Consider the following 505-nt stretch of genomic DNA (forward strand, 5'->3'; position numbering starts at 1 on the left):
GGTCCCTGCTGCTGGCAGGGGGGTTGGGACTGGATGAGCTTTAACGTTCCTTCCAACCCAAACCAGTCTGTGGTTCTCTGAACACATGCCAGGAAAGGACAAAGCACAGACACACATGGCTGCAGGCCCTGGGGGGAAATGGGGGGGTTGGGGATCCCCTGTAACACCTCCCTGTGCTGGTGAATACACAGGGAGGCAGCTGGGCATGGCAGGGGCATTTGCACCATCACGGTGCCCTGCCTGCCGGGGACACGACAGACCCAGGCACCAGCCCGGGGACCAGGACGGCCCTTACCCTCCACGTCACACATGCTGTGCTCGCTGACCACCCCGGTGTCGTTCTCCTTGTCCGCAGGCCACTTGTAGACAAACATGGCTGTGTGGGAGGACCCGGCGTCCAGCACAATGCCGTACTGCAGGGGGGAGGCAGCGGGTCGGGCCAGAGGCAGGAGACCCCCCGGCTGCCCCAGGCCATCCCGAGGGAGGACGCTGGGGCTCAACCACC

General features: G+C 64.4%; 1 protein-coding gene across 1 annotated transcript in view; it reads right to left on the reverse strand.

The window, feature by feature from the left end:
* Positions 1 to 489, reverse strand: part of ENTPD2 (ectonucleoside triphosphate diphosphohydrolase 2) — a gene marked incomplete at its 5' end in the record, with an annotated part of 4,651 nt that extends 4,162 nt beyond the window's left edge. Inside the window, one exon of the mRNA XM_010169132.2 lies at positions 296 to 489. Coding sequence (XP_010167434.2) covers positions 296 to 489 — 194 coding nt within the window. The remainder of the gene's footprint in view (positions 1 to 295) is intronic.
* Positions 490 to 505: the final 16 nt, after the last annotated feature.

Source organism: Antrostomus carolinensis, unplaced genomic scaffold (genome assembly GCF_000700745.2).
Source record: "Antrostomus carolinensis isolate BGI_N321 unplaced genomic scaffold, ASM70074v2 scaffold36265, whole genome shotgun sequence".
Classification (NCBI taxonomy): domain Eukaryota; kingdom Metazoa; phylum Chordata; class Aves; order Caprimulgiformes; family Caprimulgidae; genus Antrostomus; species Antrostomus carolinensis.